This window comes from Ptychodera flava, chromosome 10, assembly GCF_041260155.1.
Source record: "Ptychodera flava strain L36383 chromosome 10, AS_Pfla_20210202, whole genome shotgun sequence".
Lineage (NCBI taxonomy): Eukaryota > Metazoa > Hemichordata > Enteropneusta > Ptychoderidae > Ptychodera > Ptychodera flava.
The window spans coordinates 4,595,712-4,609,889 of NC_091937.1; the positions used below are offsets into that span (position 1 = coordinate 4,595,712).

General features: G+C 34.0%; 1 protein-coding gene across 5 annotated transcripts in view; it reads right to left on the reverse strand.

Annotated features, from left to right (window-relative positions):
- Window positions 1-377: 377 nt before the first annotated feature.
- Window positions 378-14,178, reverse strand: part of LOC139141808 (mitogen-activated protein kinase kinase kinase 5-like) — a 47,496-nt gene continuing 33,695 nt past the window's right edge. For 2 of the 5 annotated variants that reach the window (XM_070711472.1, XM_070711469.1), the window contains 13 exons: window positions 13,472-13,528; window positions 12,071-12,203; window positions 11,131-11,193; window positions 10,308-10,386; window positions 9,565-9,644; window positions 8,976-9,081; window positions 7,971-8,169; window positions 6,520-6,612; window positions 6,092-6,147; window positions 4,754-4,783; window positions 3,074-3,150; window positions 2,240-2,316; window positions 1,329-1,571 (listed from right to left, as the gene is read on the reverse strand). In XM_070711472.1, the coding sequence (XP_070567573.1) occupies window positions 1,463-1,571; window positions 2,240-2,316; window positions 3,074-3,150; window positions 4,754-4,783; window positions 6,092-6,147; window positions 6,520-6,612; window positions 7,971-8,169; window positions 8,976-9,081; window positions 9,565-9,644; window positions 10,308-10,386; window positions 11,131-11,193; window positions 12,071-12,203; window positions 13,472-13,528 (1,159 nt within the window). In that variant the 3' untranslated portion in view covers window positions 1,329-1,462. Of the gene's footprint in view, window positions 1,572-2,239; window positions 2,317-3,073; window positions 3,151-4,753; window positions 4,784-6,091; window positions 6,148-6,519; window positions 6,613-7,970; window positions 8,170-8,975; window positions 9,082-9,564; window positions 9,645-10,307; window positions 10,387-11,130; window positions 11,194-12,070; window positions 12,204-13,471; window positions 13,529-14,178 lie in introns of all 5 variants that reach the window. The other 3 variants (XM_070711470.1, XM_070711473.1, XM_070711471.1) reach the window with 3 other exon arrangements.

Consider the following 14,178-nt stretch of genomic DNA (forward strand, 5'->3'; position numbering starts at 1 on the left):
GTCATGGACTTTGTACCACTACAGTGATACAAGAACTTCAAAACTTGTATTAGAGACTTTAGTAAGAGCTCCTCTCAGCCAATATTTTCTACAAATTCAGAAACGCTGTACACAGGCAGTAATCATACTTTAAAAGTAAATCAAAATAAAATTACAATAAAAACTTAAAATATACGGACAATCTAATATTTTACTGAAAATTTACTCTTTAGGGTCCTCAAACATGGAAAACAAAACAAAACATAAAACCCAAAATTGAACCAGATGACTGAGCAAAATCCCTGCTATATGACTTTTTAGAAATCCTTGATATTTGGGAAATGAAGCTTACTTACTTTCACTGTCATCCAGTACACAAGGATATTTTTCAACTTTTTCCTGGGACAAGTTTTTACCATATTTGAGACCAATGTTGCAAGCCTCCTCGCTAAGGGATTCATGGTAAATAGTTTTGCTATAAACTTGTAATGTTTTCTAATATATTCACATTCTTCATTTGAAACAATATCTTTTTGAGTTTTTTATTTTCTACGAAACCTCTGTAACACTTTGTAATATTTACACAAACAAAAACCCCCAGAAATAATCACTATGACATTCAAAAGGTTATGCTGCCTTAACAGACATTTCATCAACAAAGTGTTGAAATGAAAACAAAAAGGTAAAACCCAATCAGAGCAAAAGAAAGAAAAAATTCCAAAAATTCTTTATGAGGGATTCTAAATTTCCTGTCATGTGTATGTCATTCTACAACTGATGAAAAATAATTCACAAATGGTTTTGAAACCAAAGTATCAGGATTTATACTCAATCAAAAATGCTGTTCATAAGGTAATGTTTCACATCCTATGGATGTGAGTCAATCATCCCACAATCAAACTCTAATTGTCACATGACATATTTTTAGTTCCTGTGAGAGTGATGTGTAAGTACCTCTATTTCAAAATTCCATTACAACTCTGCATTATAACAATGCAAGCTTTCGCTATGACAGTGAAAGGCAGTCCATAAAAATATCTGTGTAAACAGTATTCCTCAGAGTATAGCCTACTGGATGATAGTATGGCCATGGTAGCATTTCTTTACCCTGTACAAATGGGGATTTTTCTCCAAACTTGTATGAGGGAAGCAGAGCTCTCACTTTTCAAAGTAAAGGAAAATGTTGATACATGTACATTAGATGATTAGAAAAGAAAAATTGTTTGGGGGCCTGATAACAGAATTGAAAACAGAAAACTGTAAATTGGACATCTTGTTTAAAACATTGAATTTGCAAAGGTACTTGAGTTGATGTGGCAGTACTGTAAAAGTTAAAACACAATGTGTGACCAAGAACAGGAAAGTCAATGCCGCCTGGAAGTATCTAAGTTGATGATTTTATAGATGCAGGAACACACATCATGTGTAGCACAATTGACAATTTCACTCTCACCGTGTATGTACAGTACAACACCAGGCAAAATTATGATGACTTGGAATGATATCCAATATCTTGACCTTTATCTGTTGAACTTGACATTGCACTGCGATATTTCTGAATGGCATCCCACACTCTGACCCTAGCACTTCCCCTGAAAGAAACGCATGGACACACTGTATGTCATAAAATGAGTGATATTCTTTCAAAACTATATTTTTCATTTCAATACACATTTGTATTCAGATTAAGTTCAGCTATCACAGCTGTACATCTACCTTCAACCGATGTCAGTACTAACTTTCAAAAGCAATTAAAAGACACTATCACTTCCACCTGCACATATCGTCCAAAAACACATCGTATAAATTTCTATCATGACGTGACACTGGGAAGTAGATATGACAGTTACTATCAAAACATGTCGTTTTGCAAACCATGATGTAACACAATATGTGCCTCTTAAGTGAAAACCATAAACCATAAAATTCTCTGTCTTGCTATCTTGTCAGTGAGTCAATGAAGAAGGCTGAGCAATTCCATCATACAAGCAAACATATCAATTTCTAGAGTACATTAACACATTCTAAATTTATACATTTAATACACATACATGCATGAATACAACTGGCAGAATTCGGCAATGATTTTGATAGCTGCTAACTAATAAAGATAAATGTATGATGTATTTATGTTGCTGGTATCGATGACATTGTAACAATAGGAGTTAAGGTAAACTAGACAATCAAATACATCAACAATTCAAACACATTTTGTGATTAGAAATCTCTTGAAATCACTTTCCCAGACCAATAAACTCACCTTAATTCCAATTGTGTCAAATCTTCTTTACTCATGAGTTGTAAAACATCATTCAATGTGTACTCTTCTTTAATAAACTGTATTCAAAACAGAAACTTTTCATTACTTTGACATTCTAGATGGACTTAGTTTTAAAAGATATCACAACACACAGACAACCTTTATTTCAGGAAGTTGTTCAGTCAGTCATTTTGCTGACAGACTAACAGCTATCAAAATTCATATCTTGGTGCAACACATGTGTTTGTGGAAGTTAGTTTTCACACAATAATATAAATACCACTGATCCTGGTACATCACTACTTCAGTAAAGTCTACTTGTCAAAGTCAGCACTGTATAGCAATCACTCATTCATTTTTGAACTGTACAAACAATTTCTGATGGTTGACGCCCTCATAGTAAGCTGTAATATTATCTAAACATGTGTTGATTCAATATGGATGCCCTGTTTTTGCTTTGCATTTCCCCATCACTACATGTATTCTATAATTAAAATTGAACTTTGCAATACTGAATGTTCTTTTGAAGTGTACATCATACTACATCCAAACAGGTGATGGTATCAATCATGCCAATGATACTTCATAGGGTTTGTCATATTGATCATGACATAAGTATACTGTTCACACCCGATTCCTAGTAAAAAGGTCCACAATCACCATTGATAACAACGAGTTTGGACCAAACCACTGTGGTAAACAGGTTAGAGAAATTACAATCTTTCCTCTGCCATTGTGTTAATGCTGGTAATCTCAGGGCATTAAAAGACTGGTTTTTATGATTGCTTGATAAATAATGACTGAAACCTGTGATATTAAGTACATTCATCTTACCTTTTGTATGCTGTTCTTATCAAGACCTAAAGACTCCAACCATTCTATCAATGCCTTGTCAGCTCTCGGTTCACAAGCTGGCAAGATATCGAAACAGAAAAAAGCTGAAGTTGATTCTCTGTCACAAATCAAACAGACTGGACGTACATCTTCACAACAAACAGGTATACCATTAGTCCAAATGACATGTGCAACTAATCAGCTCTCTCAGTTATGTTTATTAGCAGTATAGAGATGTACACAACACATGCATGTAAAGTGCTTGGTTCTGTAAACTGACTCGTGCACAGCAGCCAACTTGACCTGAGACACAAACGCCTGACATTCTAATTTCATATTATGAGCAAGCTCTACTATTCATACATGGATCCCTCTACCTTGCAGTTTATATTTTTGTCTCGTATAAGACATCAAACCAGTGTTCATATTTCCTGTACACTGTGATATCACTGCACTGCTAAGTAAACTACGTGTAAACAGTGGAAGCTAGTTTCAGATCAAGTACAAACACAAGATATGATGTTTACCTTCCCAGTTCAAGCACTTGTAATTATACACCAAATTTGTATTCTTTTCCAAGTTGAGTTTTTTCCAATTTTATGGTAAACATTGTGGTTCTTGAATCACATACTAGGACTGTGTCAAGGTTTCACACTGATCAACTGAACATTAAAGTTCTTCTGTTTGGTCATTTTAAAATTATGTGAGTGTTTTAAGGTAGAATGCGCCTCGAGGACTGAGAGTTGGATTCTCAAACTTTTACAATTCTTTTTCGATCTGCCACATGTACAGGGCTCATTTTAAAACTCTAGGGTAGGATATACAGTAAGTTATTCCAACAGGTAATATTTACCTTCTCAAATTACATTCAAAAATTTTATTTTTCTCCATAGAGTTAATACAGGGATGTCAGCCAGTTTGAATTTCAAATATCTGTAAATCTTGGGTACCGGTAATCTGTTTCTGTAGAACCAAATTTGCACGGTGACCCCCAATTTTCATTCTTGATTTTGAAAGAAAACAATTGAAAGATTCCATTAGGAAATTTTGAGGAAAAGTTTAAGTCTTTCACTTTCGAGGTGCATACTACCTTAATATGGCAATTCATACTCGATTAGTGAGGTACCAGACGCTTCTCAAACAATCATTCTTTTGATGGGTTAAGCACAGATCTCGATATCACAATATCTGAATATCAAGGATTGCATGAGCCACAAAAGACTGTTTATACCTTGTATATGGTTAAATTAAAATAGGCCAATTCATGCCATCACATTGAGCAAATTAAAGGGGGAGAGAAAGGAGGGAAAACAAATTGATCTACAGTCTGTATATGATCACTGATTTTTCAGTAATGAACACAACTCAAATTCTATTTATTTTTCCCTATGTTTAATTCTAATTTTATTTATACAGGAACACATCATACATGGGATCAATGTTCACATTTTACCTGATCAGAATTTTGAGTGAACATAAACAATCAATATACTTTGAAAGACAAAAAATTCAATGTCAGTCTTTTAGTGGTTAATCGGATGAGCACCTTCTCCAAGCTTGGCTTACATACAGACTGTGTTAAGTAATAGTGTTACATGTATGTCAGTGTTGGGGTAAACACGATCCTGGCAACCACAACTATACAAGCAATACAAGGATCTCCATTGAACTTTGGATTACCTGATCTTTTCCAGGAATAAGAAGCTGTGGCTGACAATTATAATCAGATACAAACGCAAAACAAACAAAAAATTAAAAAAAGAAGAAAAAGAGCGAGTCAAAAGTAGCAACAAAAAGCTTTCTGGTATGTGGTTGTCTGGTATGTGTCCATACTTTATCAAAAACCTCAACATTTCAGGTACAAGGGTATTCTTGAAGACACTACCAACTTCATTTTTCTTGTCAATTCCAGCAAGAAAGTGATTTAAGCAGCTTTAATTTGTGTCTAAATATCTACACCTTGACTTTAAAGTTGTACATTATTCACTTTGTGAACTGCAGAATTAATTCATTTTATGAAAATTATAAGTGAAGTTTCATGAGCTCACAGTATAATTCAGAATTATTCCAAACTGTGTACTGTCTGTGGAATAACTTATCAGGTGTTTATGTATTTTTAACCAATCCATGATTAATGACTATAATTACACATAAGGGATGAAAAAATCACAAAATGCAGGAACACGGCCTTATATTTGTCAAGTTAGTAATTTGACACTCTTTGTCTACTTGTATTCATCTTCATCTTGTTTGGCAAATCATTGTACATTTTATTCTCAGTTTTAGGAATTCTTGTCTGCCATTGTCTATTTGCCTGTACTAAACTTTGTTGAAAATCTTTGAAAGTATAAAACTTAAAGATATTTTTGCATCACAATATATGTTGCATATTTGAGAACTTCAGCCGTATCTATGATTCATAATTTCACCTTAATAGGCCCATAGTTCAAGTTCAAACTCTCTGTATGACATGAAGAATCAATTTGGGCTAAATAAGTTCAAACTATACTATGGGAAAAATCAGTCTTGATACAAATAGTCCAAGTTCATAATATACTACAGGAAGAATCAGGTTTGGCTGCCGATAGTTCAAGTTTAAAGTATACTACAGAAGGAATCAGGCTTGGTGTCTAATATAATAGTTCAAGTTCAAAATATGCTACAGGAAGAATAAGTCTCAGTTACTGACAGCTCAAGCTCAAACTCTGTACTATAGAAAGAGAAAGTCTTGGTTGCTGGAAGATCAAGTTCAAAATATATACATGTACTATAGAAAGAATTAGCCTTAGTTATATATTATGTCAGCTGGTCAATATATGTGATGCTACAGAGTAATTTGACATGATCTGCATGGATTTTAATTTGGTATTCTGATGCAGAAATTCAACTTTACAGAACTGAATGAAGCTACTCTGTCAATGTTATTAGCTCTTACCCTTCAAGTGTGGAAATTTCAAGAAATTGAGAAGACATTGGTAGATGATAGAATTCTAGAGATATCTGTGAGATTGACTTTACCTGTATCTGCTTGACTTGTCTGAGTTTCCTGAGTCAAAGCTGGAGTTGACTGTTGCCTGTTGGAAGACACATAAAATACAGTGGTTATTTCACAACAAAATATTTCTGACTGAAATTACACACACACAGGACTAAACACTGTTACTAATGCAGAGTACAGAGACTCTAGAATTGTACAGCATAGTAGACACTGAAAGATGTCTGTCAATGGAATAACACCAGTATTTGTCACATGTCAGTGGAAACTCTGGCTTCCAATCATAATTTGAAGTGAAATAGTCATTGCAGATAGTAAACACATTGCAATGAATAATGCACTTGAAAAATTCATCACAATATCTCTACATTTACCAATACTTTATAATGTCCTATATTATTGGGTATTCACAGCAAATAAAACAATGTGATGAAGTAAAAGGTAAGACAACCTTAGTTGCTCCAGTAACTGTCTCTTCTCTTGAATGTGTAATCTCAGCATATCCTGGTAGTCTCTTTGGAAAGATATGTACTCTTGCATCAGTCTGTCAATAGAAATCAATAACCAGTTTAATTGCAAGTCTTGCATTATCTCATACTTGTTATGAACATATGGAAAGAATTATATTTTGGTTCTGAATACAAAATAACATCAACTCAACGGGCAAGTAGATGTAACTTTTGATTATTTTTTTCACTATTTTTTTCTGTCTAATGTTAATTGCAAGATCTTGTCTTGCTCAAAAAACATTTTAAAACACCTGTTATTTAGCTTGAATTGTCTACACAGTATATATGTGTATATAATGCACTGTTATTGTTTGTATGTCAATTCTTGTCTGGAGCAGAATTCACTTGTCAACAATAACAATGCAATACATACAATACAATCTATAAATGTACACACAGAGTTGACAAGCTGATCACCATGTACCGTACATGTATCTTAACCTGATTTGGGAGTAAAACAAGAAACTACTGTTGCCATACAACAAGTGAAAAATTATCAAAAGTTATAGATACCGGCTCTTTAAAGTGTTAAAACTGAACAAAAATTATCACAATATTAGCAGGTGGTTTCTACTTTGACCATAGCTGAGGTATCCATGGACAGATGAAATAATTTGACTACACCTAGACTTGTACGCCAAGTTTTCAATTATCCTCAAAATTACATACTGTATAGGCTGGAAAAAGGCAGAAGATTTCTAAATGAAAATAGTTTGTGAAGTACTTTTTGTCAGAATGTAAACAACCAAATAAATGCTTTCATTGCTAAACAGTATGTGAAGGGCAAAGCAACTTAAGACTGTGAGTCATTAAGCTGAATGGAGATGACCGACATTCTCATTCTGTAGTGCCCATACAATATCTAATCTTGTCACAATTTGATCAAAGCTGAATCATTCTACGGACCTACAAACCAAATACAGTGAAATACAATTGCTTGCACTCCTTCCCAAATCAGAACTAACTGCATGGCTTTCAACTAGTCAACATAGCCTGTATGTGTATTGTTTAATACTATTGATGATCACTAAGTTCAAATCCTGACAAGAATACATTTGTCAACAATAACAATGCAATTTACACAAATCTGCTGTGTTAGCAATATGTAGACTTCCTATTTTAACACAATTTAGGAATAAACATGAAACTATAACCTTCAACAGGCCTAAAATTCTGAAAGTATTGACAAAAATAACAGATGTTGTTTCTTTAAACTAATGAAAACATCCATTATTAGTTATAACTGCAACCTTTATCACGACTTGAAATTATTCATGGATTATTCCAAGAATGTCTACACAGAATTTATATACACCAGTGATTCTTATGTCTTCACAATGAACAGCTTCTTAAAAGTACACAGAATCTTTTAATCAGGTTTATTCAGACCAACCTGGTATTTTCTTGTGAAAGTTCTCTGATCTGTGCTTTAAGTGAAGTCTTGGTTTTACTTTCATGGAATCGTTCTCTGTCATGTTCTCTGTTACTGCTTAGAGTCGACACTCCGGATGAATTAGCTGCAGGTACTTCATCTTGGCCATGAACTTCACTGAAGTCTATTTCCACTTCTACCGAAGGACATGAATAGGTACCTCAGAGAAGTTGAGATGTGTCGGTGTGTTAGTTATTATGTGATTAGAAGGTTGTGGAAAAACATTCAGTGCAGTTACTGTGATGACCAATGATATCAATGGGTTTGGGCTAAACCATGGCGGTGAAAAGGTTAAGATGGGATGGTCTGTACATCTGACAGTTTACTTATTTCATGCTGTCACACATGACTGACTGAAGGGTGTATCAGAGGGGATGAGGACAAGGCATTAACCATGCAATGAATTCAATGCAAGATGTTACAGGGATTGTGCAGAGTAAAACAGACAGAACTGTGAGATTACTATGGAGGATATATCTACATCCGATTCTTTTTGTGTTTTTATCATGATTTATACACAAATGGAGCTATATTATGTTTGATACTTGCAAGACAGAGATACACTTGTTCTTACTTGTCATCAAAGCATGCATTGGGTACATATTGCAATCAAGTGATTTTGTTTTGGTAAAGCCATGAAACTGCCATAAATTTTATTTCATACTGAATGTTATAACACCCATTACAAATCAAAAAAGACTTTTACATGTAGGTAGAGTCAATGATAAAAATGGTGAAGTATTTCAAATTATTTTCATTTCCTATGCATTGCAAATCACATTTAGTTTTTCATGTATTTCAAACCATTATAAGTCAATGGTATTACTGTTTCTTTAAACTTATATCCGCATGTATGACGTACACAGGAACAGCACACTGGAACAGTTTAAGAAAACAATATTTTGGCCAAAATCTTCCCAAAACATGTAATGTCATGACATCCATAGAATGAAAAGTGAATGTTACCTGGAGTCAGATATGATATGACTTCATGTACTGTGGTTCTCACAATGTTGTCCAAAGCAAACATCCAGTGAGGTTTCACGCTGTGTCTTCTCAAAATTTCATTCACCTGTCAAGTTCAAAGATGAAACACTTTTTATATCCAATGATTCTAGCCGACTGGAGTAGGGTTGCAATATTCACATACATATCTATCTCAGCATGAAGCTGAATTTGCAAAAACAATTTAGTGGTAATGCATTTGCTTTGAAGCAGAACTTTAGCAACATATAGTATGCTGGACAATTATGGATATGATATGATTTCATATCTAACGAAGTATATTACAGTGCAGAGATAAATGCAACATTTTCAGTCTCAAAGACATGTATCTTTATCAGCAACCCTGTGTGTGATGTCATGAAATAAAAAAATATGAATATTGCAATGAGAGGCTGAGGAATGTTATGAAGCAGGGTTGGTTTGTTGTATTTAGATTCCTACAAATCAAATCCTATGAATCACAATCTTTAACTCCGTACAGAATCACAGATAAAGTTATACTCACACAATCTTGAAAGACATACAGAATTACAAATAAATTTATACTCACACAATCTTGAAAGACATACAGAATCAACTGTAATTCATTGACTGCGTCTGCATCTACTGCTAACTCTTGCTTCATTTCACCTGTAACAGACACATCAAATATAAACTATAATCACAAAGCTTGCACTGGAAATTTTATCTTTCCAATCATTCGTTAAAATATTAACTTTAGGGTAAGTGTACTTTCATTAAGAAACCCAGTTCCTCATACACAGCTGTTGTTATAGTGCTGACACACCCAAGTACACATAAACATTGACTACTTGACAATCTGTGATAGTGTTGACTTATATAACTACTTAAAACATGTATATACTGACAGCAATCTGATCAATCAAGTCTTGAATAATTCACATGAAATCGAAAATATCAAGTAATACTGTTGTCTCTGGATCAATCTGTTTTTAAAATTACAAATTTAATCATCGCCTTGAATTATGGAGATCACTGTGAACTGGACAGCGTTTGGAAGATTTTTGAACGATAGAGGGCGCTGTTATAGATAATATGTGTAGTACCAATGTGTCAGTGTTTGCATGAAACATGAACTACTAAGCTTTAGGTGATGGATTAGGGTTGAAGACATATTCTGTGAACACAAGTAAAGTATGATGTTGTACATTCTCTCACCTCCTTCAAGAAATTTAATGAAGCAAACAAGACCAGAGAAACTGGCAACATTTTCAAAATTACAAAATATTTTTTGGATATTCCTCAAACTAGAAGTACGGTAGATAAACTTACATAAAGATTTGTGCATGGCATCCTTTTCCTGTGTTTGGATATAACTTCGTAAACTGTTCAACAGTTCCATGAAATGTTTCTGTGAAAAGAAAACATACCATAGGCACTCATCAAACACTTTCTGAGGAGAATACAAACATTTTTCAAGAGCAAGAAATGTCACTGTGATTGTTCAGTTGACATAGAGAGTAAACAAAACATCTTCCAACATTCTCTGTAATGTTAGAAAAAAGAGCATTTGCTGGTCTCTTCACTATGACCACATGTTTAAACAATTCAATGTTAAAGGGCCAGTACTGCTAACTTTTGATGATTTCTTTCATTATTTTTAGTTTGTATATCAATTGCAACTTCTTATTCTACTTTCACAAGAATGTTGAAACACTCACTATTTAGCAAGTCAACTTAGCGTCTATATAAAATGCATTGTCATTGCTTACATTTGAATTCTAGTCTGCACCAAAAGTCACTTTCGAACAATAATGCAGTTTACACACGTCAGGACTGAGTTGACAAGCTGAACACTGTGTATATCAACATGCTTTGGGGAGTAGAACAAGGAATTATGGTTGGCATTAAAAAAAAAATGGCGAAAAATTTATCAAAAGTTATGATAACTGTTTTTAATGATGACTGATGATAGAACCAATAGTAAACTTTGATGAATAAATTATCATGTACCTTAGCTGTGATGGCTTTGAATAAAGTAGGGCTCTTTGTAACAACAAACACAATGTAATCAACAAGGTGTTTGGTAAAAATAATGTGTCAAAGATTTGAAAAATAGAATACTTCACAAAAGTATTGATCATTTCAAATTTACCTTGTCTAGCTTGATAGGGGAAGCAGACTCTCGCAGAACACGTCCATACCAAGCTTCTATTAACTGCATTAAAAGAGAATACAGTGTTGTCATATTTTGTGTTCAAACACTCAAAAAACATGCTGCAACACTGACTTTGGAATGAGACAGCACAGGTAGTGTGTGTTTACACTTGAAAAACAAAACAAATTCAGTTTGATTGCAACGGTGATCATAGAAATTAAAGCTGGTGGTCAAAGTTTACCTTTCTTTCTCGGTTAATGAGAGTAAATTCACAACAGTATCAAGGCTGAACAAATTCACTTAGCCCATGCTTGTGGGCCGGTGTTTTTTAACTTCTACATATACCAGCCTAACAAACAAGTCAATTATTCTGCCTGTAGCAACCATGTCAAATAGTGGGCCGGTGGAAACTCAGGCTGGGCTAGTGATCTTTTTGACAATTCACCAGTGGACAAGTAGATCTGAAGATGATTTGCTCATCCCTGCTATATGCCTCCTAATAAGTCTCACGGATTCATATTGTAAATACAGTTAGATACATCACTGCAATGTTGTACCCAGCTTGCAACACACTGTGACAGCAATTTCCTCCGCACACATTTTCACATATATGTTTGATAATTACACTGTCAACAGATGTTCTGATAGATGACAAATTTGAATGGAAAATGTTGAAAGCATTGATGCAATCTTGCAACCTTGCAGAACTAAATCCCATATAGCATTAAAGCAGGCACCTTATTGCATTGTCAATAAAAGAATCCTCAGACTAGATTAACTTTGGAATTTATGGTAGTGACAAATCACATAAAAGAAATGTAACAAACACTTCAGTTTGCAGCTTTTTACACCTCCAACTTCTGACAGATTGATATCACCGACTTGAAAAACATGACATTGATTTAAGTAGCATGACATTGATACATGTAACACTTACACTATCTTGATCATCAGTAAGTACTTGAATCAAGGTACCACGTCTCTCACTGTCTTTACGCAGCATGTAAAAACCATCTTTAGTTCCAGGTGTGATTGGTGTCTCTGGGGTTGTACCAGATGCATCACTAAGCCTGTATTCAAAAAATCAATAGCAATATCCGTAAGTTTCTAATTTACCACTGTTCAATGGTGAAATGAATACCTCACTACAAGGAGTACACCCATCTTATGGTACGAATGGTAAAATTCCTATTATGACACAAATATTTTTCTGAACCAAAGAAGGAAAAATATTTTTGATGACGACACTGATCAAATTAATGCAAGTTAAGATCACAATGACTTGTTATATTCTTTTTACACTAAGTCGTCTATGATTTTCATTCATGTTTAAATCTGGTTAACCAGTGTTAAGAGCTTTGTTGTCACACATTACAGAAATAATTTGATCAATCTCTTCTTACATAGCTACTCAGACTTCAAAATACTAAATAGCTACAAAGCTGTAGTATCTTGACATTCTACATTGAAGCTGTGTATCCGGACATTGTCTAGTGAAATATCAACATCAAAATAACTGAGTTGTCACCTTAAAGAGACAGTGGTAAATTTTGATGATTTTTGATGATTTTTTAATCCTTTAAGGTCTCAACCCCTGTGTATAGGGTTTATATGGTTTCTATTGTTACAGGAAAGTCAGGCCTGAAAGGGTTAATGTTAAAATATTTTTGTAGTACTCCTCAAAGTATGTTGAGATACAGACAGTTTCAAGCTCGTCAACTCAGTCTGTTCGTGTGCAGACTGCATTGTTATTGTTGATGAATGAATTCTGACGAGGATGTACATTGAAGTGTAAACCATGAAAGTACATGTACATTTTACGTGTACACATACTGTGTTGACAAAGTGAATAGTGGGTGTTGCAACATGTTTTGGAGAATGAAATGAGAACTTTGCTGTTAACATACAAAAGAAAAATGGTGAAAAAAGTCATATACAGCTACTTGCCTTCTCAGGCCATGCCAGGGTCAATTAAAGCTACAATGTGCAGAATGATGGTACTTTTATTCTGGCATACTCTTTTATCGCTATTATTGATTTATTATGAGAGTATTACTATGTTGTACCTACAGGGGAGTTCTGACTGGCACAAAATCACTTCATATTGCACATACAACAGCAGTACAACATAAATAGATGATGACTTTGACTTTTCAATGAATTCATACAATGAAGTAGATGACAGCAGACTTCACAAATGGTGGGTTTTTCTACATGCAAACCTGTCCAGTGTTCAGTGCTTTTCGCTTTTTAAAATTACCGCTGGACATATTTGTCTTGTTGACTTTCACAGAGCAGTGAATTATATAATTCTCAGTACTATTAGGTTGGTATTTACCTTGATACTTGGCGATCAACATGTAACAACTCTGTTGGTGCTGTGTCTGCAGAGCCCCTAAAATTGACAGAATTAATACATAAGTGTACTATTCATAACTTGCCAAAATTATAACTTTAAAGAATGAAATATTGCTTATAATTTGCCTACTTTGCAAACTGAATATTAAAAAGCAAAGAAAGGCAACTAGAAGCATGCAACACAGATATCAAGTTGACAAAAGTACACAGAAAAGTTGACACGACAAACTGAAAAAAAAAATTCCGGACCCTGTTATTTGAACAAAGAAAAAAGGAGAGACTTAAGAGTTGAAAATATCTAAAGAAAATAAAAATTAAATTGCTCAGTATAAATGTATGCCTTCAATTAGCATAATAAGTTAAAGTGACTTGTATCGGAAAATAAAACTTTGGTGCTTTGTGACATGGACAAAGATGAACATAAAGCAATTACACGTATGGATAAAGTCTATCACATGGCTGATATGTACATATCTAAAATGCCTGCTAGAGTACTGCAAGTAAACTTGAAGCACTGTACTAAATGCATGTGTAACACAGAGAAATAGGCTAATGATAAGAAGTTGATTTGTCTCTGCATTTTTTGAATACATATACAGTGACACTGAAATCACATGTAATCCAAGACAAATACCAAAGATGGTACAACACTATTAGTTGGTAAAGAATATGAATTTTTTAAAATTT